This window comes from Macaca mulatta, chromosome 9, assembly GCF_049350105.2.
Source record: "Macaca mulatta isolate MMU2019108-1 chromosome 9, T2T-MMU8v2.0, whole genome shotgun sequence".
In the NCBI taxonomy this organism is placed as follows: Eukaryota; Metazoa; Chordata; class Mammalia; order Primates; family Cercopithecidae; genus Macaca; species Macaca mulatta.
The window spans coordinates 16,781,423-16,808,065 of record NC_133414.1 but is presented as its reverse complement, the minus strand read 5'-3'; the positions used below and the strand labels follow the sequence as shown (position 1 = coordinate 16,808,065).

The following is a 26,643-nucleotide window of genomic DNA, read 5'->3' as shown; positions in this document are numbered from 1 at the left end:
ATGTATGTATATATGGCTGGGCGTGGTGGCTCATGCCTGTAATCCCAGCACTTTGGGAGGCTGAGGCAGGCGGATCACGAGGTCAGGAGATTGAGACCATCCTGGTTAACATAGTGAAACCCCATCTCTACTAAAAATACAAAAAATTAGCTGGGCATGGTGGCAGGCACCTGTAGTCCCAGCTCCCCGGGAGGCCGAGGCAGTAGAATGGTGTGAACCCGGGATGCGGAGCTTGCAGTGAGCTGAGATCTAGCCACCGCACTCTAGCCTGGGCGACAGAGCAGGACTCCGTCTCAGAAAAAAAAAAAAAAAAAATATATATATATATATATAAAATATAAATATATATAGAGAGAGAGAATAGATATAGGTATATAGAGATTTATCACTGTTCCATATCTGATTTTGCCCTCCTGTCCCTCACACTTCCTGTATATGTTATTTCAGTCAGAATTGTAACAAAGTCGTGTATTTCCCAGTAGCATACAGCTTCAGGTGGGAAGCTGGGGGGTTGGTGGTGGTGAGGGAGCAGAGTTGATAACAGAACACTGATAACAAGTTATAAGGAAGAAAAAAAAAGAAATAAACATGAGGGTAGGTGGCAGTATTCAGCACAGGAGCAAACAACTTTTAATCCCCACCTCTGTATTCTTAAGGACATTCATATGTCAGAACCTAGCATTGTAGTTGATCATAATTATGACCCTGAGGGATGAAGAAAAGTCAACATTGTATTCACATTCACAGGACAGGGGGAAATGATGCTTTTTAGAATTTTTATAAATGGCCTTTTCAAGTTTCAGCAAAGAGTCAGGTTATATAGAAGAGTAGCTCCCAGATGGTTCAGGAGGTGTCCTGGGGATGGCTCTGGTGGGGAGTGGGGGGACATCTCTTTGCCCTCATGCAGAGAAGCTTATCTTTTATCTGTTTCATATGTTAGTTTCCGCCTAAGAATCCATTAAAGAGGGAGTTCAAATGCTTTAAAAACTATTTGATAATCAATTATCTAGAAATTTCAGTAATGCAGAATTTCATTCCTTGATGCTGCCAGAGAGATCACCCTGTAACCTTCACACACGTGCAGTCCCGGTAACAGGCCCAGCCATAGGCATTGATTGGAACAGAGAGGCACATGTCATTGTCCAGCCACCTCCTAAAATGCCGGCTGCACGACCAGGTTGTGTAGCTGCAGCGGTGTGGCTTCTGCAGGAAGAAGCCCGGGTTTCTGGGGTGAGGAAGGAGGAGGCTGTAAGGTCCTGCTTGCCTTCACCACATGACCTTGCCTTGAGTCTGCAAGTCCCAGCAGCCACCTCGGCTGCCTGCTTGTGCAGAGGACACTAAGAGGCAGTGGTAAGCCCCTGGAAGAGTCTGGGAAGGGCAGAAAGAGAAGCTCAGGGTGAAGGGGGCTTGAGCAGGTAGCCCAGCTGGGCTGCTGTCACATTAGGGACTGCTGTCTGTCAGATCCCAAGGAGACAGGCTTAAGCAGGACAGCCCTCTGGGCAGATGTCCTCACCCAGGAGCATCCCGCGGTCTCCATACTCAGGGGCAGGTGGACTGACTTAAGAGGCCTTGCAGTGGAGCTTTCTTTGGTCCATGCAGCAGGAACAACCTGGTTCCTCCCTTGCTGTGTCTCAGCAGTACCCGAGGCTCTCACCATGTGATGAAAGGGCACCCTTCCTGGTTGCAACACCCAGTGATCCCATATTCAGCAGAAGAGACTTTGCAGAGGTCTGTGTGCTCTGCCATCTGGTACCACCAGTAAAGAATCCTGGCCAGGCCGGGCGCGGTGGCTCAAGCCTGTAATCCCAGCACTTGGGAGGCCAAGACAGGCGGATCGTGAGGTCAGGAGATCAAGACCATCCTGGCTAACATGGTGAAACCCCGTCTCTACTAAAAAATACAAAAAACTAGCCGGGCGAGGTGGTGGGCACCTGTAGTCCCAGCTACTCGGGAGGCTGAGGCAGGAGAATGGCGTGAACCCGGGAGGCAGAGCTTGCAGTGAGCTGAGGTCCGGCCACTGCACTCCAGCCTGGGCGACAGAGCGAGACTCCATCTCAAAAAAAAAAAAAAAAAAAAAAAGAATCCTGGCCCTGGTGTCCACTGCTCTGGTGGTGAAACTGTCTGCCTCCCACAGTGGCATCAGGATTCCGCCATGAGAAGCATGTGTTTCTAGTACACAATTTGTTAATTCCCGTACTCCCTGGGGCTTATTTCCTCCCACAAAACACGGAAAGCATGAAATGCTTTTGCCAGTAACAGCACGATTGTTGAAACCCCGAACAGTGTCGCACTTTAGCCATGGTAGGCTCTTTCCCGGCTGGTTCTGTTCCCTTTAGTTTGAAAGGGCAGCATCCCAGGCATGGTCACACTGCCATGGGGATATCCTTCCCTGCCTACCACACCCAGCCTTTCACAGGTTACCAGATATTATTTTTTATTGCACCTGTAGCTTCCACTCATTCTGAAGTTCTCTGGAGTTCCTACTCTATGCGTATCTCTAGGCGCTGAGAAGAAGACAAAAGCAACACAAGACACAGGCCACACCCATGGAGTTTACAGTCTAAGAAAGGAGATAAGACTGAGGGCCACAGGCTGGCCACCGAAGGCAACATGTGTGTTTGGCAAATGGATGATGCAGTAACACTTGCCCAGGATGTGCCGAGGCATGGAAGACCCATGTGTCCTAGAAGGGCCTCTGGAAAAACACTGGGCTTGATTTGAATCTTGAAAGACTGGGTAGATTTTTGGAAGAGAGAAAAACTACATGAGGTTAGAGCTACATTTGCAGGCAGAGTCACAGAATGGATAGAGGTATGCATTGTAAAGACTGCCTAGCAGGAACTAAAGAGGTGTATGTATACTGTTGCCCAGGCTGGTCTCCAACTCCTAGCTTCAAGTGATCCTCCTGTCTTGGCCTCCCAAAGCGTTGGGATTATAGGCGTGAGCCACCATGCCTGGCCCCTTTTCCTCAATGTGTCAAACATCTTACGTTGTCGCTCCCCTAGTACAGTAGCCCTGTAGAACAGGGTGATCTCTAGAAGGGTGCACTTCGGGAAATGGACCAGAACCGGGCATCCCTTCCCTCATACCCGTTTGCAAAACCTTGCTTACATTCTGCTCTTTCTGGAGCCCAAACCCGCTGGCACAGTGATCCAGCCTGTGGCATGGGAAGGGGGCGATGCCGAGCCCTTGCTGATGCCCGACCTCTCCCACCTGCCCGCTGTGTGCGGCTGCCGTGTGAGCAGAGGAGCGGCTGCAGAGGAGGCATCACCAAGGGCCTCTTCCACCCACTGCATTAGAATGTTGCTATGGCAACCGATAAGGCCTCGAAGCAGCCCAAGTATTGTTTCTTTCTTCAGGGGGAAAAAAAATCCACTACCGCCACCTCTGCATGAGGCATGTAGCTAAGCAAGGCGAGCATTTGGGTAGAATACAGGCATGAGTCACAGGATGACGATTGGGTCAATGATGAACTACATATACAATGGTGATCCCCTAAGACTATAATTCTGTATTTTTACTGTACCCTTTCTATGTTTAGATACACAGATACTTCCCCGTGTGTGACGGTGGCCTATGGTATTCAGCGTAGTCACATGGTGTACGGGTTTGTAACCTAGGAGCAATGGGTTAGACCGTGTAGCCCAGGTGTACAGGAGGCAGCACCATCTAGGTTTGCATAAGGACGCTCTATGATGTTCACACAGCGATGAACGATGCATTTTCAGAATGTATCCCTGTTAAATGACACATGCCTGCGTTTGGTGCACAGCTGGTCTATTTAGGCCTTACAGCCACAGGGTCACCCACGTGGCCATTTCAGGTGGGGATGACTATAGGAGGGAGGTGAGCTGCGCAGGAGCCCTGTGTATGCTGCGACATCTCCATGCTGATAGATCAGGGTGGGTGCGCGGGCCGTCTAGAGGTTCGCCCCGCCTCTCCCTGGCCTTCTGCCCCCACAGCTGCCATCGCAGGCCTCAGAGCAAGGCTCTCTGCAGGTGAGCCCAGGAAAGGCATCCATTTTTGGCTGGGAAATAGCCCAACAACCTTGGGCAAGTTCATCCTCTTCAATGAGTCTGCTCCTAGAAACTTCACAAAGTAAAAATGCAATCAAATGCTGGGAAGGTTGCTAGGAAATGCAGCGTGGTAGAGCAGAAGAAATAGCACAGCCTCGAGGTCAGGCAGCCCCAGGTTCTTTTCCGCTCTTGGCCACCGAGAGGCCTTGGAAAAGTTTTGTAACTCACCAGTCTTCAGTGTTGTGGTGAGAATTATAGATGGTGTATTATAAGACACGTATGCTGCAAATAGCTAGTGCATAGTAGGTGCGCGTTACTCTCAGATGCTAGCTAATGTAATAACTGGGAGACACAGCAGAGACCTTGACGTAGTTGGCGTTTCCCAGCATTGGAACAAACTGGAAGCTTTTAAAACTGCTCACCGAAGCCAGGGTTACTGGGTGAGAATTTGCAAAGATGGGGTGAAGGGATCTATTTTTTCAAAACACCCCTAGGTAATTCTGATATAGCCAGTCTGCAGTTGTGGATAGAAAATTTGCTGAAGGACAAAGAGCTTGAATGGAGCCTGATTTCCCCCTCTCTTTTCACTCCCACCAGCCCCCATCATGCTACCTTTATTCTGCTTCTGAGGTCCAAAGGCTTCTGCTAAAATCGTCTGTGTTTGGAAGGAGGGGTGTTTGATAAAGTGGCTGAAAGTAATTTAATTGAGAAGGCAAAGGAACACTAAAGTTGCTCATCTTTCCCTGAAAGGAAATTGAAAAGAATTTCTCCAGAAAGCTGCCTGGGGTCCCTAGATGACACTTTGGCCACCTCAGTTATCTTACAGGTCATAAACATGACATTTAAGATATTGAAGATGACTTTTACAATATGCTTAAGCCTTACAAAGGAGCTTGGTGTGCTTGTAGCTAACATCTCTTTCTCAATTCCACAGGAACGTGGCTGAAGAGCGGTCTGGGTCTTGTGCACCAGGAAGGCAGCCAGCTGACGTGGACGTACATTGCCCCCCAGTTGGGGTACTGGGTGGCCGCCATGTCCCCTCCCATCCCAGGTAACACGGAGCCAACACTTGCGATGATGCGGCTCAGTTGCTTTGGTCTTTGAGGGTTCAGGCTAAGTATGCTTTTGGAAATAACTTCAACAGGGAGATCACATCTTATTCAAAAATGGCTAAAAGTCTGAAAATGAAATGATGGAAAGAAGGTATTTCGTGGGGGTGGGGGACTTCTGGTTGGAAATATTCCATCTAGGGTAAGAATAATGCATAGAAAATAGTCTTGAGTGCCTGTTTGGTTCAGACAGCTGCCATAGGGAATTCTTCATCAAAAGCCCACAGGGACCAGCAAGATCTCCTCCCTAATTCCTGAAACAGCTGTGGCCTGGTGTAGGCACATATGTAGGGAAAAGCACTCCACAGAGATGCTAGTGGGAAGTCACCATTGAGGGCAGAAAGCCTGGTGGGACATTTCCAAAAAGGCTTAAACGCAAACCAGTTGCTTTGTGTCTAAGAGAATCTTCTCCTCCATTTAGGATATGTCCATTAATGCATATCTTTCAGAATGTGACTAACAGTTTATTTTTTTAACCTATGTTACACCCATAAATATTCTAGAACTTTTTTTTTTTTTTCAAAATAGTCATCTCAGGAGAATTATTTCCAGCAATGGCTTCTGTTGCTCAAGCTGCCTTTAGAATCTATATTATTTGCACTGCCTTTAGCCTTCGTTAGTGAATCTCTTTCTTGGTGGCAAATCTGTATGCTCAAATGGCAAATCTTTATGATTTTTCTTTTTAAACACATCTAAAAGTCATGCACATTCAAGACTGGTGAATAAAGCAGGTGACTGAGCTAGGTCGAAATGTGCTGTGATTAAAAGGTGTCTCTTGCAAATGAACCATGAAGGCAGTTCTGAAATGAAAGTTCAAATATTTTAGCAAATGGAATTATCACTGGAATTAGCACTTAGACTCACAAAGTAACTGATTTGACGGAGGTCTTTCCTGAACAGATGTTGAAAAATGTGTCACAATGACTTTATATCACCATGCTAAGAAAATTTACACTTCACATCTGTTTTAAAAGTAATATGTTTCCCTTAGCTGGGCGCAGTGGCTCATGCCTGTAATCCCAGCACTTTGGGAGGCCGAGGAGGGCGGACCACGAGGTCAGGAGTTTGAGACCATCCTAGCCAACATGGTGTAACCCCGTCTCTACTCAAAATACAAAAATTAGCTGGGTGTGGTGGCGCACACCTGTAGTCCCAGCTACTTGGGAGGCTGAGGCAGGAGAATCGCTTGAACCCAGGAGGCAGAGGTTGCAGTGAGCCAAGATTGTGCCACTTGCACTGCAGCCTGGGTGACAGAGCGAGACACCATCTCAAAAAAAAAAAAAAAAAAGAGTAATGTGTTTCCCTTGATGGTATTGTTTTTGTCGTGATATAAGCATGAACCATGCACAGAAATGTCCCACGCTCTGAATCTGAAATACCTAGATTATGACTGAAGAGGAACAAAGGAAGGAAAAGAAACATCTTAAGTACCAAAATAAATGCCATAAAGCCCATGCATTAAAGTGAACTTTAATTTTAGATGTATTTCAGTCTCAGCTATCAGTTTTCCCATCTTGCAGATTAGTATATGCTTTTGTGTATGTTTTGGTTTTGTTGTTGTTGTTGTTTGTTTGCTTTTTGAGATGGAGTTTCGCTCCTGTTGCCCAGGCTGGAGTGCAATGGCATGATCTCAGCTCATTGCCACCTCCGCCTCCTGGGTTCAAGCGATTCTCCTGCCTCAGCCTCCAGAGTAGCTGAGATTACAGGTGTCCGCCACCACACCTGGCTAATTTTTGTATTTTAGTAGAGGTAGGGTTTCACCATGTTAGTCAGGCTGGTCTTGAACTTCTGACCTCAGGTGATCCACCCGCCTTAGCCTCCCAAAGTGCTGAAATTACAGGCGTGACCCTCTGTGCCCTGCCATTATATGCTTTTGTAAGGCAGGATGAAGGAACTGCCAGACGTAGGTCCCCTTGAGAGCTTCCTAGCAGTGAAGGAAGAGACTCAAGGCTATAAAAAGCATACACCGGCCAGGGCATGGTAACTCACACCTGTAATCCCAGCACTTTGGGAGTCAAGGCAGGAGGATCTCTTGAGCCCAGGAGTTCAAGACCAGCCTGGGCAATACAGCAAGACCCCATCTCTAAAATTTTTTTTTAAATTAGCCAGGGATGGTAGCATTCACCGGTAGTCCCAGCTACTTGAGAGGCTGAGGCAGGAGGATCCCATGAGCTCAGGAGTTCAAGGCTGCAGTGAGCTATGATCATGTCACTGCACTCCAGCCTGGATGACAGAGTGAGACCCCATCTCAAAAGTAACACAAAGCATACCCACTACAGCCTCTAATGGTATTTAATGTGGGGATACATATGTCAGTCATCTCACAACCCACCTTTATAACAACAAATTACACTAATATTGGACTTTTATGAACTCAAAAGCAACAACAAAATAATGTAGGTTGTGTTCCTTAACTCCTTGTTTAAGAAGGAAGTGAAATATAGCTGTGAATTTTATAAAGAATTGCACTGGCAGAGGTTAAAACAATAATGCTGGCCGGGCGCTGTGGCATATGCCTATAATCCCAGCACTTTGGGAAGCCAAGGTGCGCGAATCACGAGATCAGGAGATCAAGACCATCCTGGCTAACACGTTGAAACCCCATCTCTACTAAAAATACAAAAAATTAGCCAGGCGTGGTGGCGCACGCCTATAGTCCCAGCTACTCAGGAGGCTGAGGCAAGAGAATTGCTCGAACCTGGGAGGCAGAGGTTGCAGTGAGTCGAGATCATGCCACTGCACTCCAGCTTGGGTGATAGAGTGAGACTCCGTCTCAAAACAAAACAAAACAAAACAAAAAAAATAATGCTTGGAGTACTTAAAGGACAAAGCATCAGTATTTGGAAATATTTTTACGTGTACCCTAAGTGTCTTGGTGACTCCTGACAAAGCTTTGGTACATCCGTGGAAATTGTCTTTGCATAAAAAAAAATTGTTTCTCTGGGCCGGGCGCAGTGGCTCACGCCTGTAATCCCAGCACGTTGGGAGGCCAAAGCAGGTGGATCACGAGGTCAGGAGTTCAAGACCAGCCTGGCCAAGATGGTGAAACCCCATCTCTACTAAAAATACAAAAATTAGCCAGGCATGATGGTGGGCACCTATAATCCCAGCTACTCAGGAGGCTGAGGCGGGAAAATCACTTGAACCCAGGAGGCGGAAATTGCAGTGAGCTGAGTTCACACCACTGTACTCTAGCCTGGATGATAGAGCAAAGACTCCATCTCAAAAAAAAAAAATTATTTCTCTGAACAAGTAAGCCAGTATTTAATTGTCAGTTATTTTTCCAATTTTTGTAAACTTTAACCCCCTCCTCCCACTCCACTGAAGTAATTATATCTGAAAGAGAATGGTGTTTCTCGTGAATTTAAGTAACATCACTGTTTTCAAAAACTGGTAAATCTTGGGTTTATCTAGGTCTTAAATTAGGAGATTTGTCCCCTTAAGAAGATTTTTAAAGAAATCTGTGTCTTAGAATATCAAAAATCAAAAATAAGCAAATGGGTGTCTGTGGTGTTTAGTAATCAAAACCATGCTACTCTGAAATAATATGAAACCAGTTCATGGCCGGGCGCGGTGGCTCAAGCCTGTAATCCCAGCACTTTGGGAGGCCGAGACGGGTGGATCACAAGGTCAGGAGATCGAGACCATCCTGGCTAATATGGTGAAACCCCATCTCTACTAAAAAATACAAAAAACTAGCCGGGCGAGGTGACGGGTGCCTGTAGTCCCAGCTACTCGGGAGGCTGAGGCAGGAGAATGGCGTGAACCCGGGAGGCGGAGCTTGCAGTGAGCTGAGATCCGGCCACTGCACTCCAGTCTGGGCGACAGAGCAAGACTCCATCTCAAAAAAAAAGGAACCAGTTCATTTTGACCCATGTCAAAATGACCCATACACTGCCAGGAAACTCGGACACTAATAAATACCTAAATATTGGCATGTGGGGAGGTTTTTGTTGTCGTTGATCTGTTGTTAGTAACATTAAGATAGATTTGTACTACTATGGAACATAAAATGTGAGTTAAGCTACCTCTTGGGATTGTTTACAACATAAACTTAAAATATTTTTACCTTTGGTAACCTTATGTATAAGTTCTAAAGAGATCTGTGGCCATGTAAGGTTAGCTATTTTGAAAAGGCATAAAAAAGATCTTGTTTTTAAAGATGGTTATCATTTTAGTCATATTTGATACCTGTATTAAGTTTTAAAAGTTGTTGACTTTTTTAAGTCACAGGAAATTTATGTCATACATTTAAACTGGTTTATTTAGACTAAGGGCTCTCCAGACAGTAATGATTGACTGCCCGGGAAAAGCAAGAATAAAACTTTGTGGGTTGTTTTTTTTTTTTTTTGCTCCCCTGCGATATAAAATTCCCAGATAGTCAGGCCATCTTTCTGAAGGTGAGAGTCCCAGTCATTAAATCATCATGCGTTCATTTTCTTGCATTAAAAGATCACATGGCTGGGCACAGTGGCTCATGCCTATAATCCCAGCACTTTGATAGGCCGAGGTAGGCAGATTGCTTGAACTCAGGAGTTCAAAACCCTCCTGGGCAACATAGTGAGAGCACTGCCTCTAAAAAAATACACAAAAACTAGCCAGATGTGGTGGTGCACGCCTGTAGTCCCAGCTATTCTGGAGGCTGAGGCAGGAGGATTGATGGAACCCAGGAGGTCAAGGCTACAGTGAGCCATGATTATATCACTGTGTTCCAGCCTGGGTGACAGAATGAGACCCTGTCTCAAAAAAAAAAAATTAAAATAAAAAGGTCATGTATTTCAAAGAAGGCACATGCTACCAAGTGAGGCACACTTCTCCGCTTAGTGGGGGGCCCTTGACGTAACCACATCTTGTCTTTGAGTATTCAAAGTTCACCTGGCCATGGGAGCTTCCATAATAGTCGTGCTAATCACTAATGCAATGCTGGTGGTACCCCAAGTGCGTGATCCAAGAGTGTTTTCCTCTGGCCACTGCTCTATGCCCCAGCCAAGAAGAGTAAGCACAAGACACTGTGTTCTCAATGAATGATCCCTCTTTTGAGTTAAAGGTGTTCAAAACTCTAAATGCCATTTTCTGACCTTCTAGGTCCCGTTGTAACACAGGATATTACCACGTATCACACGGTGTTTCTTTTGGCCATTTTAGGAGGAATGGCTTTCATACTTTTGGTTTTGCTGTGTCTCCTTTTATATTATTGCAGGTAAAGTTTTACCATTTTGGCAATATCTTTTTTAATTCACAATTTCTTGGGCAATTGATACTTAGAAGCATTGATATGGAGGTGGGTTTTTTTTTTTTTTAATTTTTCTAAATTGAAGTACTTTTTCTTCCCATGAAAAAGTAAGAACTCACATTTGTGATCTAAGTTGCAACTTAACAAATAGTATGTGTAAAGCATGCTGCGTGGATAACATTGCTTAGAAGGGGAATTATGAAAAAGAGTTTAACAATGGTCATATGATTTATTTAGAGTATCCCTAAACGCTGGTTAAGAGATGATACTCTCAAGGGCAAAACAGAACTCTTCTTATTTGGGCCGGGCACGGTGGCTCACAACTGTGATCCCAGCACTTTAGGAGGCCAAGGTGGGCGGATCACTTGAGGTCAGAAGCTCGAGACCAGCCTGGCCAACTTGGCAAAACTCCATTTCTACCAAAAATATAAAAATTAGCTGGGCATGGTGGCGCACACCTATAATCCCAGCTACTCGAGAGGCTGAGGCAGGAGAATCGCTTGGACCCAGAAGGCAGAGGTTGTAGTGAGCCAAGATTGCACCACTGTACTCCAGCCTGGGTGACAGAGCAAAACTCAGTCAAAAAAAAAAAAAAAAAAAATTCTTATTTGGATGCTGTGTCTGATCAGTTTGCAAGAATATTTATTGTCAACTCTTGACGAACCCCTTTGAAATAAGTAATTTGGCTTATAAAAGCCTTTAAGTTTAGCTATTTTAAAAAGGCTTTATAGAGGAAAATTTTCTTTTTAAAAATGCAAAGCATTTTAGTCACATTTGACACTCTTTAATAAGTTGTTGACTTTTTTAAGTCATAGAAAAATGTATGTCATACATTTAATTCATTTAGGCAAAGGGCTTTCCAGACAGTAAAAGATGAAATCTCTGGATTATCCTACTCTGGGTTAAAATAAGGATAAGGGCCAGGCATGGTGGCCTAGCACTTTGGAAGGCCGAAGGGAGAGGACTGCTTGAGGCCAGGAGTTTAAGACCAGCCTGGGCAACACAGGGAGACCCCATCTCTACAAAAAACTAAAAATCAAAAATTAGGTGGGTATGGTGGCGTGTGCCTGTGGTCCCAGCTGCTTGGGAGAATGAGGTGGGAGGATCACTTGAGCCCACAAGGTCGAGGCTGCAGTGAGCTATGATCGTACCACTGCACTCCAACCTGGGCGACAGAGCAAGATGCTGTCTCAAAAAAATAAAAGAACAGGGTGTGGGGTGAGAAGGCTTCTGGCTGCTGATGACTTGTTTTGTCTTGTTTCTCCCTGTGGAAATTGAGAATTAGGATTTTACCTGAAACTTGAAACTTTTCCATTGTGAGAATCACTAATCTTTGGGTTTGGATTGTGTCTTTGGTCGCAGGAGGAAGTGCTTGAAACCTCGTCAGCACCACAGAAAACTGCAGCTCCCTGCAGGACTGGAGAGTTCCAAAAGAGACCAGTCCACCTCCATGTCACACATCAACTTGCTGTTTTCGCGCCGAGCATCAGAATTCCCTGGCCCGCTGTCCGTCACCAGCCACGGCCGCCCCGAGGCCCCAGGCACGAAGGAGCTGATGAGTGGAGTCCATTTGGAAATGATGTCTCCTGGCGGGGAAGGGGACCTGCACACCCCCATGCTCAAGCTCTCCTACAGCACCTCCCAGGAATTTAGCTCCCGGGAGGAGCTCCTGTCTTGCAAGGAAGAGGATAAAAGCCAGATCTCCTTTGATAACCTCACGCCAAGCGGGACGCTGGGGAAAGACTACCATAAGTCAGTGGAGGTTTTTCCCTTAAAGGCAAGAAAATCTATGGAAAGAGAAGGCTACGAGTCCTCGGGCAATGCTGACTACAGGGGTAGTTACAACACCGTGCTCTCACAGCCTTTATTTGAAAAGCAGGACAGAGAAGGTCCAGCGTCTGCAGGAAGCAAACTCACCATTCAGGAACATCTGTATCCCGCACCTTCATCGCCTGAGAAAGAACAGCTGCTGGACCGCAGACCAACTGAATGTATGATGTCACGATCGGTCGATCACCTCGAGAGACCTACGTCCTTCCCGCGGCCCGGCCAGTTGATCTGCTGCAGTTCTGTCGACCAGGTCAATGACAGCGTTTACAGGAAGGTGCTGCCCGCCTTGGTCATCCCGGCTCATTATATGAAACTCCCCGGGGACCACTCCTATGTCAGCCAGCCTCTGGTCGTCCCGGCTGATCAACAGCTTGAACTAGAAAGACTACAGGCTGAGCTGTCCAGTCCCCATGCCGGGATCTTCCCACACCCGTCCTCGCAGATCCAGCCCCAGCCCCTGGCTTCCCAGGCCATCTCTCAGCAGCACCTGCAGGACGCAGGCACCCGGGAGTGGAGCCCTCAGAATGCATCCATGTCGGAGTCTCTCTCCATCCCAGCTTCCCTGAACGACGCGGCTTTGGCTCAGATGAACAGTGAGGTGCAGCTCCTGACTGAAAAGGCGCTGATGGAGCTTGGGGGTGGGAAGCCACTTCCACACCCCCGGGCGTGGTTCGTCTCCTTGGATGGCAGGTCCAACGCTCACGTTAGACATTCATACATTGATCTCCAAAGAGCTGGAAGGAATGGAAGTAATGATGCCAGTTTGGACTCTGGCGTGGATATGAATGAACCAAAATCTGCCCGGAAGGGAAGGGGAGATGCTTTGTCTCTGCAGCAGAACTACCCGCCCGTCCAAGAGCACCAGCAGAAAGAGCCTCGGGCCCCAGACAGCACGGCCTACACGCAGCTCGTGTACCTGGATGACGTGGAACAGAGTGGCAGCGAGTGTGGGACCACGGTCTGTACCCCCGAGGACAGTGCCCTGCGATGCTTGTTGGAGGGGTCGGCTCGGAGAAGTGGTGGCCAGCTGCCCAGCCTGCAGGAGGAGACAACCAGACGGACTGCGGACGCCCCCCCGGAGCCAGCCGTCAGCCCCCATCAGAGAAGATCTGCCCACGAGGAAGAGGAAGACGATGATGATGATGACCAAGGAGAAGACAAGAAAAGCCCCTGGCAGAAACGGGAGGAGAGGCCCCTGATGGCGTTTAACATTAAATGAGCTATCGCAGAGCCACCTGACTGTGGAATATAAAATTGCCAAATATCCTTTCTCATGGAAGCGCGTACCCATTCGTGGAGGAAACAGAACGGCAGCCCCGCCGTGGGACGGACGTGGACGTTTACTGCATTCCTGTTTGCCGTGTAAATGTTAGAAGGGAATTAAAGTTATTACTCAGAATAAAGGATGACTTTGGCGGATGTCGCCCCTGCAAGGAGGTGGCTGAAAGTGGTGTCCAGATGTCCTTCCGGGGACTTGATGCATCCGCCACCAGGGACATTAAGAAACCGCACGTGATGTCGCTACGCTCTAACGATCACCTCAGTTCTCCCTCTGATTCTGGGAACAGATGAAACTCTTTTTGCATCGCTTGAGTCATTTTTATCACAATAATCCTACTGTGAAGCTGTCATTGAGAACTTAGGTTGGCACGTAGCGTCTCAAGGTATGCGTTCTCTCGAAGGAAAGCTATGCATCGCTGCTTCGTTGTCTGATTTTGCTTAGATTTTGCTTTGGTTAGGTTGCGTTTTGGGGTTTGCCTTTTTTTGTTGTCGCTTCAATGCAATTTGGTTGTAAAGAGTTGATTCCTTTGTGTTCATCTGTTCTGCTTCTCAGCAGTCCATCTCAGTGTCTCCCTTCAGGAACCGCCGAGTGTCCTCTCGTAACATCCAAGCCTTTTAATGAAATCGTACTGAAATCTGTATCAGCTAAGAGTCCTCCAATCCTGGTCCCATTAACTCCAAGTGCCTTTTTTACAGTGACAACAGACAGTCCCTCGCTTTTTGTTGTTGTTGGTTTTCTTAACTCGTTTAATGAAACTGCCTGGATTTTATACAGTTATTAAAGGATGTCCCTTTTGCTTTAAACTGCATGCTGCCAAGTGCCATTTGGGGTCAGCATCCTCATTTCAACACAGTGTGCTCTCTAGTTATCATGTGTAACGTGGGTTCTGTTTAGCGAAGATAGACTAGAGGACACGTTAGAGATGCCCTTCCCTGTTCCATCCCTGTGGCACCGTTATGGTTTTTTGGCTGTTTGTATATACGGTTACGTATTAACTCTGGAATCCTATGGACTCATCTTGCTCACCCAACGTGGGAGTCTGGATTGAGCAAGTGGGCTGAATGTGACGCTTAAAAAAATTAAAAAAAAAAAAAATCTTATGTACTATCCAAAAGTGCCAGAATGACTCTTCTGTGCATTCTTCTTAAAGAGCTGCTTGGTTATCCAAAAATGAAAATTCAAAATAAACTCTGAAGAAAAGGAAAACTGTCTTTGTGGTCATTTGCATTCATTCTGAGCCATTATCTGTTTCAAAGTTGTTATTAAGACTGTCAGGCCAAGCATGGTGACTCACACCTGTAATCCTAGCACTCTGGGAGGCCGAAGCAGGAGGATCACTTGAACTCAGGATCACTTGAGCCCATCTCTACAAAAAAAAATTTTTTTTAATTACCTGGTTGCAGTCGCTTAAGTCACCAGGCTTCAGTGAGCCATGATGGTACTACTGCACTCCAATATGGGGAAGAGAGCAGATCCTGTCTCAAAAATAAAAAAAGGTCTTTGTCATTGTTTCCTTGGCAGCAGTCTGCAATGCAGTTGTCAGACTTGTATTTGGAGAGCCACCACCTAGACACCTAGGAATTTCCTCTAGGGTTAAAATCTATAAAAAATCCGCCTTTGTCTTTAGTTTTGTTCAAGAACACCGGATAACATTTTGCTGTGTTTCAGGTAAAGAGGGATGTCTGCACTTTAGAAGAATCTGATGTTTCATGGTCAGTATTAATCCATCTTGGAAGAGCTTCAAGAAGATATCATTAGAATGACCAGAATCCTCCCAGATGTGTAAAACTATTCATCAAAATAAAATAATTAATGGAGGTGTCGGGATATAACTGGCAGAAATAAATTAAGCCAGCTATGTTTACAGTCAACAAAATCAGTATTCGTAAATTCCATGCAGGCAGAGAACTAATCATGGTGGTTTGAATGATTTTCATTCTCAAGTGGTGATGTTGCCTATTTGGCTTTTAAGGGGGAAAATAGTTGAGCAAGTTCTTGACAGTGGGACAGCTAGCCAGATGGGAGCCTGGGGAGCTAAGGAGTGAGACGCCCTTTGCGTGGTAGCGAACATCTCACCAGTAGGTGGCAGGGTCATCCTTGCAGACCTGGCTAAGACTCCAGGGAGAAGGCATCGGTCAACTCCCCTGAAAAGAATAAGGAAGTTGCTCCTCCAGGAAAATCCAGGGCCAGACCTAGATGAGGAGGGGCGAGGGAGGAAGTGCCGGACGACCTCTCTGCTGTCATTGACCCCAGTCCTTTGCAGCTCTAAGGTTGCCGCTGATGGAATCACCTCCTTAAAACATCAGTTTCTAGAAGAGCCTCGTTTAATGCATGTTACCTGGGAAAGGCAGGTAGCACATTAACTGTAAACGCTGATCCTGAGAGATCTGGCAGGAAGATGGGGGTGGAGAAGGCTGCTTTGCTGACTCCTCATTAGGTGAGACTCACCTGGATGGGCCCCGATGTATTAAACAGCCAGCAGCAGTCACAGCATGCCGTGTGCCTAGGACGACAAGCAGGTGAGTTTGCAGAAGGGCAACTGGGTCGGCCGAAGATTTTAATCACATTTTAACAGTTGTCCAAACTGGGGCTCAAGGGTTCTCATTTTCTCAGGGTGCCAATGCTGGTCACTAGAGTGGGATTCTCTGAATGCAGCACCATGGCCACAGACTTGACACATTTATCCTCTCTCTCCCCACGGAGGGTGGGAGAGCGAGTATGTCACAGTATTCCAAATCAGTTACATGGTCTGAAGGACCACAGCCATCAAAGGCATCTTGCTCCCGCCCCCTAGTGGTGAGTTTTCCCCACCTGTGACGGTTTAGTCCAGGCACACAGGACCACTCTGGGAAAGTAGGGGTGGGCGTGCACAGGGATGAATGTGTCACTGGGTCTGTCCCCCAGGTGAGGTGCGTGGGGAAAAGGGGACTGAGGTTCCTGAAGTCTCTACCTGGAAACAATGTATTGGAAAAAATCATTGCATTCAATCCTCAAAATCTTTCAAGGAAGGACTGTTTATTCTTCTTTGTTTTATACTTAAGTTGAGGTTTAGTGGTTAATTGAGGTCACTCAGCTAGAAACAGTGGTGCGTGGCTTAAACAGCCAGCTCTCTGGAAGTGAATGCACTTAAATTATATTGTCCCTGATAAAGGATGTATAGGACACAACTTACAAATGGAATACATAATAATCTGTCTAATGAAATACATAAAGCTGGGCATGGCAGCTCAGGCCTGTAATCCCAACACTTCTGGGAGGCTGAGGTGAGTGGATATCTTAAGGTCAGGAGTTCAAGATCAGCCTGGGCAACATGGTAAAACCCCTTCTCCACTAAAAATACAAAATTTAGCCGGGTGTGGTGGCAGATGCCTGTAATCCCAGGTACTCGGGAGGCTGAGGCAGGAGAATCTCTTGAACCCGGGAGGCAGAGGTTGCAGTGAGCCGAGATCACGCCACTGCACTCCAGCCTGGACAACAGAGTGAGACTCTATCTCAAAAAAAAAAAATAATATTCCGTGGTAAATTCCCTTTGATGATTGGTTCTCACAATGCTTTCATAGATTTTTATCATAGCCTGTCTTGTTACAATTGACAAGAGTGTAGCTCAAACATGATTTTGTCTTTTTTTTTTTTTTTCTTTGTGAGACAGAATCTCACTCTGTCAGCCAGGTTGGAGTGCAGTGGCACGATCTCCGCTCACTGCAACCTCCACCTCCCAGGTTCAAGCGGTTCTCCTGCCTCAGCCTCCTGAGTAGCTGGTACTACATGTGCACACCACCATGTCCAGATAATTTTTGTATTCTTTTAGTAGAGACAGGGCTTCGCCATGTTGGCCAGGCTGGTCTTGAACTCCTGACGTCAAGTGATCCACCGGCCTTGGCCTCCCAAAGTGCTGGGATTACAGGCATGAGCCACCACACCTGGCCTCATTTTGTCATTTTATTGTATTAATGATTAAGGTGAAATTGAAGCCCTCAGAATGTCATTTGTTCATCAATCATGGAGTGACAACTTTGCTGAATCAGTATTCAGTAGTTTTTGAATACTGGAACATTTCCTCAACTTTTTGTATTATTTGCAGTATAATGGTTCCAGGTATGATACAGTTTTAAGGTGAATCTGCATTATTGTCTAGGTTTAAGAAAGTGATGGAGAAAATCAACAAATCAAGCCCCGATGTGTAGCATTTGCCAGTTTCTGTAGTGTAAATCCTCCCACTGTGGTCAGTTACAAGTTACGAGGGTGACCTGAGTCACTGCACACAAGAGTTGGGAAGAGATCCGTGGTAGCACAGTTCTATTTCCACTAAACAGATACAAGGCAGGGAAATAACCTCAGATAATAAAATACACACCTAATCCTCGGTATGCGTGGATTGCATCTTTGCGAATTTCTACTTGCTAGTTTTAGCAAGTAAAAACTAAACTGAAACTAGCAAGTAGGGGAATTCACAAAGACAGAATCCATGCATAGTGAGGATCAACTGTGTATTTTGCAGCACCAAAATCAATACTCACTGTGTTTTCATGGTCATTTATGGGGATGTGTAGAGGGATGAAAGATGCATTGCCCAACATGCACGTTTTCAGCTTTGGTCAAACGTAGCAATGCTTCGCCTTCTTGTTCACCTGTGACGCCGTACACAGGTGTCCCTTGCACAGTCTATGTTGTGCTTCATTTTCTACATTTTTATGCTTTTGCTTGGTGATCTCACTGTTTAAAATGGCCTCCAAGTACAGTGCTTAAGTGCTGGCTAGTGTTCCTAAGCGTGGGAAAGCCGGGATGTGCCTTATGGAGAAATCGTGTGTTATTGAGCATGAGTTGTAGTGCTGTTGGCCGTGAGTGCAATGTTCATGAACCGACTATAGATATCAAATGAGATGTCTTTAAATGGAAGGGTATGAAACAAGGTTATATGTTGAGCAGTTGATGGAAATATTGTGTCCAGAGGATTTCAGGAGGCCCCCACCTTTCCCGCGTAGCCATGGAGAACTGCAGGCCTGGACTAAACCTTCACAGGAAATACCTTCTTCTGTAGTTCCTCCAGAAGCAAGGGTTCTAGTATTGCACTCACTAGTTCAGTGTTCCCGGCAACTTTATAGAACATAACTACTGCGGATAATCATTAATAGGCTCAAGTAAATAGGAAATGAGTTTTAAGTAATTACCTTTGTTTTGGTATATTGTAAACTTGTAATATTTAATTGTTAAAAATGACTATGTCTAGTTACTGACCTGCAAAATCCCTGAAATTGTAGAACATCACTCCTAAGTCCACTCCAGCATGCCGCCCACTAGAAGGGAACAAACTATGCATGAACCAAGGTCTACCTGACTCCAAAACCTAGTCTCTTGCTTTTTATTTTTTATTTTTTATTTTTTATTCTTATTTATTTAAGCCTTATGAGACAGAGTCTCGCTGTGTTGCCCAGGTTGTAGTACAATGGCGTGATCTCGGCTCACTGGAACTTCCACCTCCCGAGTTCAAGCGATTATCCTGCCTCAGCCTCCTGAGTAGCTGGGGCTACAGGCACGGGCCACCACGCTCAGCTAATTTTTTATATTAGCCATGTTGGCCAGCCTGGTCTCGAACTCGAACTCCTGACCTCAGATGATCCACCCGCCTCGGCCTCCCAAAGTGCTAAGATTATAGTCGTGAGCCACCGCGCCTGACCGTTTTAAGCCTTTTTATTCTGAAATTATTTTAAGTTGCAAAAATAGTACAGAGAGTTCCTTTATCCTTCATCCAGCTTCCCTGGGGTTACCATCTTACAGAACCATGAGACATTTGTCAAAAGTAAGAAATCAACATTGGCACAATACTATGAACTAAATAACAAACTATATTCCACTTCACCAATTTTTCCACTAATGTCCAAAAAAGTGAGTATTTTATACAATACACTCATCATTCTTTGAAAAATCAGAAAGTAGAAATATGAAAAGAATTTAAAAATCACAGTCACCAAAAACGACCATCCAGACACAACTATAGCTGACATTTTGTGCTTTACCCATATAAATACTTCTACACAAGGATGCCCACTCCACGTTCAGTCTTCTTCTCTCACTAGATACTGTATTCTAAATGGCCTTCCATGTTAGCAATGATAACTCCAAATCATAACTTTTATTTCATTAAGATTTTTTTAGCTTTTTGAGGCTTCAGATGGAAACCCCTAATTAGGACAGAAAAGTCCAGGTGAAATTGCTCACCAGGCTGTGGTGGTGACTCAGGGTGCGAGATGGGCAATCTTCGTTGGGGAGAAAAATCAGAGAACTTCTCTTGGTGCAGGTTTGGCTGCAGGACTTGGGAGGAATTTATGAAAGTGTTTAGCCGGGCATGGTGGCTCACACCTGTAATCCCAGCGCTTTAGGAGGCCGAGGCGGGTGGATAACCTGAGGTCGGGAGTTCAAGACCAGCCTGACCAACATGGAGAAACCCCATCTCCATTAAAAATACAAAATTAGCTGGGGTGGTGGTGCATGCCTGTAGGGAGGCTGAGGCAGGAGAATCACTGGAACCCAGGAGGCGGAGGTTACAGTGAGCTGAGTTCGCACCACTGCACTCGAGCCTGAGCAAAAGACTCCGTCTCAAAAAAAAAAAAGAGCAAAGACTCCATCTCAAAAAAAAAAAAAAAATATTTCTCTGAACAAGTAAGCCAGTATCTAATTGTCAGTAATTTTTCCAATTTTTGTAAACTTTAACCCCCTCCTCCCACTCCATTGAAGTATGAGCGAAGATCCATCTCAAAAAAAAAAAAAAAAGAAAAAAACAGTGTGTCCTAAGCTCTGCCAGGGTATACACAACATCATTTAAGTGATACTGACCCTGTGTATTTGGAACTTTATTTAGGCTAAACTAGCACAGACAAAAGCAAAAACAAAGAGGCATCACACCCAAGAAAATCAAACCAGAACCATAACGGAAGGAAACCAGAAAAGCCACAGAATGGTACGTAGGCCACAAGCACGAGAAACTCAGTGTGATTTCTTATGTTCACCCTCTCGTAGACGTCACTTATGCAGGTGTCTAGACCTAGAGGACCTCATAAAAATGAGTAAAGTTAGAAATGGGGGGTGATTTTTCAACCATATTGCAACTCCATGATTTCTTGCTTGCTGCATTGACACCATAGTTAAAGCACGTTGCAATTATGTCTTGGGGACTTTTATGACATCACAGAGAACTTGAAGAGGGCATGATGGTTGTCATGGTCCTTAAAACAGGAGAAGGCAGTGACAAGGAGAAAGGCAGTTGCTCTCATAGATCAGGGAGAAAGCCAGCTAAACTCCAGTCGAAATAGAAATTGCAAGTCTTCTCCCCGCCAAAAAAAAAAAAAAAAAAACCTTATTTTCAAAGCTGTAAATGTAAATACACACTAAAATACCTGGCAAATGTTCTTTCCACTCTTCGCAGCCACTGTGACTTGTTTCCTGTTGGTATTCTGGTACCTTCTAAGTGGCTAATAATTCTCGCATTGTTAGGCTTTTGCAGCTTAACAGGATGAACAGGAATAGAAGAACCTGAAAGAGGCTTGGTGGTCTCACAGCAGAGGAAATGGAAGGCTGAAGCCACAGGTGTTGTGATGGCCTTTCCACACATGCAGTGGGTGATCAGACGGAGGTGGGGCCCTATCTCCCGACCCCCGGCCCAGTGTGCCGCCACCTCTGTAGGCTGCTGCCCCGTCACCTCATTGGTACCCTCTGCCATCTGTCTACAGTATCCATTCAGCACTCCATAATGAGGGTCTAAGGCATGGTGAGCCGTGCTAATTATTTTCTTTTTTTTTTTTCTTTTTTTTTTTTTTTTTTGAGATGGAGTCTCGTGCTGTCGCCCAGGCTGGAGTGCAGTGGCGCGATCTCAGCTCACTGCAAGCTCCGCCTCCTGGGTTTACGCCATTCTCCTGCCTCAGCCTCCCGAGTAGCTGGGACTACAGGCGCCCGCCACCTCGCCCGGCTAGTTTTTTGTATTTTTTAGTAGAGATGGGGTTTCACCGTGTTAGCCAGGATGGTCTCGATCTCCTGACCTCGTGATCTGCCCGTCTCGGCCTCCCAAAGTGCTGGGATTACAGGCTTGAGCCACCGCACCTGGCCATCATGCTAATTATTAAAATCTAGCACTTGGAGAAGCAGCTCTGGGTGTCAGGCCTGGTTCTGACCAACAGACAGGTGACTCACTTCTGATGCTTTAGGAAGACGTTGGGGATATTTGCTCTCCTCACCTCTGGGTGAGTTGAATTCAAGTGAGACAAGGCACATCAAAGTTTTTGTAAGTCATAAATTACAAATACAACTTATTTCTCTGAACTATTACTAGTATCTTACAGTTCCCTAATCCTGTTGCTCTAGTGTGACAATGGTCATTTTGGGGTTATACAAGCTGCTTCTCAGCTACTTTTTAGGGAAAATGGTAGACAAAACAGTGGCATCTCTTTTTCCCCATTCTACTACTTATTGTTTGTTTGTTTGTTTGTTTGTTTTGAGACAGAGTGTTAACTCTGTTGCCCAGGCTGGAGTACAGTGGCGCTACCTTGGCTCACTGAAACCTCTGCCTCCTGGGTTCAAGTACTTCTCCTGCCTCTGCCTTCCTAGTAGCTGAGACTACATGCATGTACTACCATGGCTAACTTGTGTGTGTTTAGTAGAGATGGGGTTTCACCATTGTGATAGTTACTACTGAGTGTCAACTCGATTGGACTGAAGGATGCAAAGTATTGATCCTGGGTGTGTCTGTGAGGGTGTTACCAAAGGAGGTTAACATTTGAGTCAGTGGGCTGGGAAAGGTAGACCCACCCTCAATCCAGGTGGGCACCATCTAATCAGCCGCCAGCTCAGCTAGGATACAAGCAGGCAGAGGAATGTAGATGGTCTAGACTGGCGGAGTCTTCCAGTCTTCATCTTTCTCCCATGCTGGAGGCTTCCTGCCCTCGAACATCAGGCTCCAAGTTCTTCAGTTTTGGAACTCGGACTGGCTCTCCTTGCTCCTCAGCCTGCAGACGGCCTATTATGGGACCTTATGATAATGTGAGTTAATACTTAACAAACTCCCCTTTATATATATATCTCTCTATATATGTGTGTGTGTGTGTATGTGTATATATATTCCATTATATCCCTCTAGAGAACCCTAATATGACCATGTTGGCCAGGCCAGTCTCGAACTCCTGGCCTCAAGTGATCTGCCCGCCTCAGCCTCCCAAAATGCTGGGATTATAGGCGTGAGCCGTGGTGCCCAGCCCCATTGTACTGCTTTCTGCAAGCTTCAGCTGAGTAATCTCTCCTTTGCTCAAAGGGGATGTTTTTCCAGGTGTTTGAAGATAACCAGTGAGCTCTGTGAAGGTGCAACTTTCTTACAGATTTGTCTAGAAACATGTATTAGGACATTGTCTATGAAGCAATAATGTTAGGGTAAGTCCCCAATCACCATAATTTGCTACTCAAAGAAATACCTTTGTAAAACATGGCAGCTGGTCTTGAATTCTTGAATTGAGTTGTTCTATGGTAAAAAAAGAAAATGTACGCGTAACTATAGAAGATTGTTGCTCAAACCTGGGGTGTTAGGCCATTCTTGTGTTGCCGTAAAGGAATACCCGAGGCTGGGTGATTTATAAAGAAAACAGGTTTAACTGGCTATGGTTCTGCAGGCTGTAGAGGAAGCATGGCACCAGCATCTACTTGGTGAGGCCTCAGGGAGTTTACAATCATGGCGGAAGGCAGAGCAGGAGCAGGCATCACACATGGCCAGAGTGGGAGCGAGAGAGAGAGTGTGAGGCGACATTCAGTTTTAAACCATGTCTCACGTGGACTCACTCATCAGCAAGGGAACAGCACCAAGTCATTCATGAGAGGCACCCCTGTGATCCAAGCCCCTCCCACCAGGCCCACCTCCAACACTGGGGATCACATTTCAACATGAGATTTGGCAGGGACACGAATCCAAACCATGGATACATGTTAGCATCCCCTGGGAGCTGGAAAAAAAGTACTAAAGCATTTGGGCCCCACCACAGACTGATTGAATTAGGGTCTCTGTAGGCGAAACTGATTTAAAAACAAAACAAACAAACAAAAACACTGCCTAGCTGATTCTCATACATGGGCTTGTAGACCACGGCTTTAGAAACGTCGAAGCTACTTTACAGCCTGGTAGCACCTTCCCTTGGGTACCTCGGGGAATGATTCATTTTTCTCTTTGTTTCTGGGGTCAATTAACAGCTACGCCCCAGATTTGCAGCTGGGGAGACATTTATGTGAAATAGTGTGTCAAGTTGGGCAGCAGTACCTAACAGATTTCTCTCTTTTGTCCTGTTCACAATGGTCTGTTGAAAAAGTGAAGGTGGACACACTCTGCGTCGCCATGTCTTGGCTCTACCCTCCATCCTCTTCCCAAGGTCCAGGTTATTCCTGCCATCTCGCCCAAGCAATTTCACATCACTGCCTGTTTGGGACTCCCACGTCCGTATCTGCATCCCAGGACTGCCACTGAGTTCAAACTGCAGACTGAGCATCCTCAAGCACCTAAAACTCTATTTATTGTCTTCATGTTTTCCTGTGAATTCCCTACTCCCCCACAAATCAGAAAAAAACAGTTCTAGTTTTTGCCTGTGTACTATCCCAGTAAATGGTCTCACCATACATTTTCCTTGGCCAGAAACCTCAGGATCACCCTACAAACATCTGTCAACCTCACCCCCAAATCCAAGCAAGTTCTACGACTCCACTTGCTGTCAGGAAACAACATAAATGTTTTCATGTTTCTGCATAGCCAGAGTTTCCTGGACAAAAGTTACTGGCAACCTAGTATTGAAAACTCTAGACAAATTTAACAGTTTAATTGAGCAAAGAACAATTCTCAAATCGGGCAGCCCCATTGTCATGCCAGACCCTTATTAATTTCAGTAGGGATGGCATCAGGTACAAGAGGCCAAAGACAGGATCCCACACCAGCGAAGGAGACGTGGGTTTTATTGGGGTCTTACATACAGGGGAGAGAGTCCAGTGGTGGTGGGCCAAGCAGGCAAACTGCAAACGCTTGCAAAATGCATGCGATTTCGATAGCATTTTCACTTTACACCTTCCCTCTAACAGATTCCACCTGGCAACCTTCATTTAACCCAAAACAAACGGTCTCAATCCCCGGTACAACCTGCGTTCCACAGGCCAGGGTCGGGGATCAAATGTTTTTCATAGAAAAGGAATGGATCTCTGGGTGGGCTAGTCCCAGATTCCCTAGCATGGACTCTGAACACACATTCAGGTGTGCCTGCCTTACAGGGTCATTCTCAGGGTACACTCAAGTTATCAGTGCCAGGTGCGCCTACCCTACGCCCTGAACCAGAATAGGTTGAGAGAGGCTGTGGCACTGCCACCGTCAGAGGCAAAGGAAAGTGACGTGAGGTCCAGAGACAGCCAGATTGGCTACCACTTGCCATTTCTCTCATTTGAACGCAGTTTAAACAGTTGGCCCCTTTGACTGGCCGGAACTCGGTGATTGGTAAGAGTAGTTTCCGATCTGTTTGTACATCCTGTTTTATAGTTCCCTCTGCGGGAGAAACCTTTAGGCCAAATTTACAAGGAGGCCGCTTTAGGCTACACTTAGTTTAACACTGGATTAAAGGATGAAGGAATAGTAATCATCTTGGAAAACAGAGATCGTGAATTATTACGGAGAGATTTGCGGGTTTATCTCCCCTGGAGCTGCGCCTTTGCATTCATTGATCTGCACTGGCATTTGCTGTAACACACAGGGCCTTCCCATTCTCTTCCCAATGGTTGTTTCCATTAGAAAGGTAGCATTTCTGGCTGGGCACAGTGGCTCACGCCTGTAATCCCAGCACTTTCGGAGGCCAGGACGGGTGGATCACCTGAGGTCAGGAGTTCGAGACCAGCCTGGCCAACATGGTAAAACCCTGTCTCTACTAAAAATACAAAAAAATTAGCCGACGTTGTGATATGTGCCTATAATCCCATCTACTTGGGAGGCTGAGGCAGGAGAATAACTTGAACCTGGGAGGCAGAGGTTGCAGTGAGCCGAGCTCGCGCCATTGCACTCCAGCCTGAGTGACAGAGCAAGACTCCATCTCAAAAAACAACAAACAAACAAACAAAAAAACACCAAAAAAAAAAACCAGTTAGTGTTTAAGGTTTCTGTCGAAGTCTCTAGAAGGGATGGGGGCAGCTATGATGTAGTTCCTATATAATCTCTGAAATTCATAATTTGGGGGTTTCTGTCTTGTAAATCCAATCCATTGAGGGCCCGAATGGAACAAAAAACAGAGACAGAAGGAGTTCGCCTCCTTTTGTTTTTCTGCCTCGCTGTTGAGCTGGGTGATCTCATCTCATCTTTTTTTGCCCTTAGACTGGGACTTACCCCCACTGGCCCCCTGGTTCTCAGGTCTTCAGCCTGAGTTATGCCACCAGCTTTCTTGGGTCTCAGTTTGCAGATGGCAGATTGTGGGACTTCTCAAACACCGTCATCTCGTAAGCCCATTCCTCCTAATCTTCTTTTATATACACACCGACTGGTTCTGTTTCTCTGGAAAACCTGGTTAATAGACCTGAGGAATGAAACTGTAACCTCTCAGCGGGTTCTTCTTGCCCGCTGCCCAGATGCAGCTGATTTATCAAGACAGGCGAATTGCAACAGAGAAAGAGTTTTACCCACATAGAGCCGGCTGAATGGGAAACCAGGGTTTTATCATTATTCAAATCAGCCTCCCTGAAAATTCAGAGGCTAGGGTTTTTCAAGGATAGTTTGGTAATCAAGGGAATGGGTGCTGCTGATTGGTTGGGGGTGGAATCATAGTGGTGTGGGGAATGGTCACTGTGAGCACTGAGTCTGCTTCTGGGTGTAGCCCCAGGACTGGTTGGTGGGTCCAGGTGAAGCCATTGGTCAGTTGTCAGACATGCAAAAACCTGAAAAAGACATCTCAAAAGGGCAATCTTAAATTCTATGATATGATGCTATTTGCAGGAGTGATTGGGGAAGTTGCACATCTTGTGGCCTCTGGAACAATGGCTGCTAACTGTTTCTGTCTACACCCTAGCAGAACTCAGCTTCCTGTCATCCTCCTAACCTGATTGTCTTTCATTAGCTTTACAAAGATGCTTTAGTTTGGAGAAAGGGCTATTATCAACGAAACTGTAAACTAAGTTTCTCCCAAAGTTAGC

The 26,643-nt window shown here is 45.9% G+C and overlaps 1 protein-coding gene across 1 annotated transcript in view; it reads left to right on the top strand.

The window, feature by feature from the left end:
- Positions 1-14,676, top strand: part of FAM171A1 (family with sequence similarity 171 member A1) — a 147,076-nt gene extending 132,400 nt beyond the window's left edge. Inside the window, exons 6-8 of the mRNA XM_028826015.2 lie at positions 4,951-5,067; positions 10,211-10,325; positions 11,721-14,676. Coding sequence (XP_028681848.2) covers positions 4,951-5,067; positions 10,211-10,325; positions 11,721-13,407 — 1,919 coding nt within the window. The 3' untranslated portion in view covers positions 13,408-14,676. The remainder of the gene's footprint in view (positions 1-4,950; positions 5,068-10,210; positions 10,326-11,720) is intronic.
- The last annotated feature ends 11,967 nt before the right edge of the window (positions 14,677-26,643 follow it).